The 3,463-nt window shown below is 57.0% G+C and overlaps 1 protein-coding gene across 1 annotated transcript; it reads right to left on the bottom strand.

The window, feature by feature from the left end:
• Positions 1–1,202: 1,202 nt before the first annotated feature.
• Positions 1,203–2,768, bottom strand: LOC138258731 (uncharacterized). Its single transcript, XM_069206005.1, has one exon. It carries the CDS (start codon positions 2,766–2,768, stop codon positions 1,203–1,205), a length of 1,566 nt encoding a protein of 521 aa, XP_069062106.1.
• Positions 2,769–3,463: the final 695 nt, after the last annotated feature.

Raw genomic sequence — 3,463 nt, 5'->3', positions numbered from 1 at the left:
CCGGGACCTGTGGGACTCGACCAGCCCCATTCAAGTGAGGGGATGTGTAACCGGTCGTCTCCCGACGCCGGTTTTCAGGAAGACGCGGAAACTGACAAGGAATACCCCGGGGCCGCCCGAGGATCTCTGGACGTTATGACGTCAAACGTCATGTACGTCAGAGAGGAAACCGGAAGAAAAACCGCCCACAGGGAGAGAGAAAAAAACGCCAAGGAGGACGCCGACAGAAACGCCGACCGAGGCGCGAGAGACGCGACGGAGAGAATCCTGGGGAACACCTCACGGGAAGGAGACGAACGGGAAGACGCGTACCCGAACGAAGCACGTTCTCAACAAACGGGCGAGCCCCGCCGACGAAGAGAGACACTGAGGGAGCCTCCCGCCCCTGATCCAGCAAAGTCGGGAGACTACCAGGAAGCCGGCCGCGTCCCAGGAGGGGCGTGGCCTCCCGAGGTACGATCACCCCGTAAATGGGAGAGGGGTGCCGGGTGGTTCTTGGGGTTTTGGGGAAATAAGGGAAAAGGGCTCATTTCCCCTAAGGGAGGGGAAATAGTGTAAAACGGGAGATAATACAACCTCTAACAGCACCGAACCCCATACCTAATTACCGCTGACAGGTAGAGGAAAAGGGACTTCACAAGCGTACCTCGCAATAGAGAAGGCACGAATAAAGTAGACCCCTCACTCCTACACTCCCGCCGACCCTCACCAACCTACTAAACCTAAACAACCCTTTACAAATATTTAATCTCCACTTACCTGTATTCTTTTCTTCTTTATTTTGGGGAGCCTGGGCCGCTGACATACGGGAAGATCGGAACTCCTTAAAGCTGGACCAGACACCACCCGAACCTTATCAGAAGCCTAAAAGAGAAGATAAAACAAAAAGGGGACTCTTATTAAATTTTGTTGAAAGACTATATCAACCCTGTCATTTGGTGAAGATGATGAATTCACCCTAGACCCGGACCGAAATAAACTCCTTAAACCCTTGAGTACGCGTCTGTCGCCTTAATCCAATATCCCTTCAACCCGGGATAAAGAACCCATCACAGTGGACTACACTCAATCACGGAAAGTGCAACAAATCAGCGGTGAGGATCTCAGGGCACTGAAGAGCAGGGAGAAGACATGAGCGAGAGCGATGCAGCAACGGGGAGAGGTGGCTGGGACCTGCTCCTTGGGTTGTGCTGCAGCCTCAGTTAAGTAGGTCCCAGAAGGAGGGGGGGTTGTGGGAGACGGTGGGCGGGGCTAGGTGGGTGGGAGGCGGGAAATAACAGGCGGCGTTCAGGAGTGGCAAAGGAAAAGCAAGGAGAAAGCAGTGAAAATGAAGGAAAAGCAAGGAGAAGGCAAGAGCGATGCAGGAGTGGGGGGGGTTGGGACCAGTGAATAGTGATTTCTGTCCTCGATTGTCTTCTCTGCCTTGTCTCGTCTCTCCTTGCGCTCCGTGCATACATCTGTCCGTAGACAGTGACCACGGGCTCTGTGACCACTGGCTCTGTAACCACTGGCTCTGTAACCACTGGCTCTGTAACCACTGGCTCTGTGACCACAGGCTCTGTAACCACCACCTCTGTGACCACTGGCTCTGTGACCACAGGCTCTATGACCACGGACTCTGTAACCACCACCTCTGTGACCACAGGCTCTATGACCACGGACTCTGTAACCACTGGCTCTGTAACCACTGGCTCTGTGACAACTGGCTCCGTGACCACAGGCTCTGTGACCACAGGCTCTGTGACCACGGGCTCTGTGACCACGGGCTCTGTAACCACTGGCTCTGTGACCACAGGCTCTGTAACCACCACCTCTGTGACCACTGGCTCTATGACCACGGCCTCTGTAACCACTGGCTCTGTAACCACTGGCTCCGTGACCACAGGCTCCGTGACTACCAGCTCTGTGACCACGGGCTCTGTGACCACGGGCTCTGTAACCATTGGCTCTGTGACCACAGGCTCTATGACCACGGGCTCTGTAACCACCACCTCTGTGACCACTGGCTCTGTGACCACAGGCTCTATGACCACGGGCTCTGTAACCACTGGCTCTGTAACCACTGGCTCCGTGACCACAGGCTCCGTGACTACCGGCTCTGTGACCACGGGCCCTATGACCACGGGCTCTGTAACCACTGGCTCTGTGACCACGGGCTCTATGACCACGGGCTCTGTAACCACCACCTCTGTGACCACTGGCTCTGTGACCACAGGCTCTATGACCACGGGCTCTATGACCACGGGCTCTGTGACCACTGGCTCTGTAACCACTGGCTCCGTGACCACGGGCTCTATGACCACGGGCTCTGTAACCACCACCTCTGTGACCACTGGCTCTGTAACCACAGGCTCTATGACCACAGGCTCTATGACCACGGGCTCTGTAACCACTGGCTCTGTGACAACTGGCTCCGTGACCACAGGCTCTGTGACTACCGGCTCTGTGACCACGGGCTCTGTGACCACGGGCTCTGTGACCACAGGCTCCGTGACCACTGGCTCCGTGACCACAGGCTCCGTGACTACCGGCTCTGTGACCACGGCCTCTGTGACCACGGGCTCTGTAACCACTGGCTTTGTAACCACTGGCTCTGTGACCACAGGCTCTATGACCACGGGCTCTGTAACCACCACCTCTGTGACCACAGGCTCTATGACCACGGACTCTGTAACCACTGGCTCTGTAACCACTGGCTCTGTGACAACTGGCTCCGTGACCACAGGCTCTGTGACCACAGGCTCTGTGACCACGGGCTCTGTGACCATGGGCTCTGTAACCACTGGCTCTGTGACCACAGGCTCTATGACCACAGGCTCTATGACCACGGGCTCTGTAACCACCACCTCTGTGACCACTGGCTCTATGACCACGGGCTCTGTAACCACTGGCTCTGTAACCACTGGCTCCGTGACCACAGGCTCCGTGACTACCAGCTCTGTGACCACGGGCTCTGTGACCACGGGCTCTGTAACCACTGGCTCTGTGACCACAGGCTCTATGACCACGGGCTCTGTAACCACCACCTCTGTGACCACTGGCTCTGTGACCACAGGCTCTATGACCACGGGCTCTGCGACCACTGGCTCTGTGACTACGGGCTCTGTGACTACGGGCTCTGGTGACTATGGGCTCCGTGACCACGGGCTCTGGTGACCACGGGCTCTGTAACCACTGGCTCTGTGACCACAGGCTCTATGACCACGGGCTCTGTAACCACCACCTCTGTGACCACCGGCCCTGTGACCACAGGCTCTATGACCACGGGCTCTGCAACCACTGGCTCTGTGACCACTGGCTCTGTGACCACGGGCTCTGTGACCACCGACTCTGGTGACCATGGGCTCTGTGACCACGGGCTCTGTGACCACGAGCTCTGGTGACCATGGGCTCTGTGACCACTGGCTCTGTGACCACGGACTCTGTGACTACCGGCTCTGTGACCACAGGCTCTGTAATCACT

Source organism: Pleurodeles waltl, chromosome 9 (assembly GCF_031143425.1).
Source record: "Pleurodeles waltl isolate 20211129_DDA chromosome 9, aPleWal1.hap1.20221129, whole genome shotgun sequence".
NCBI classification, from domain to species: Eukaryota; Metazoa; Chordata; class Amphibia; order Caudata; family Salamandridae; genus Pleurodeles; species Pleurodeles waltl.
Note: the sequence above shows the minus strand (reverse complement) of the source record. Positions and strands in the feature narration are given on the sequence as shown.

Coding starts and splice junctions, on each gene's coding strand:
- LOC138258731 (XM_069206005.1), bottom strand. CDS start 2,768: ATGGTCACAGAGCCCGTGGTCACAGAGCCTGTGGTCACAGAGCCTGTG.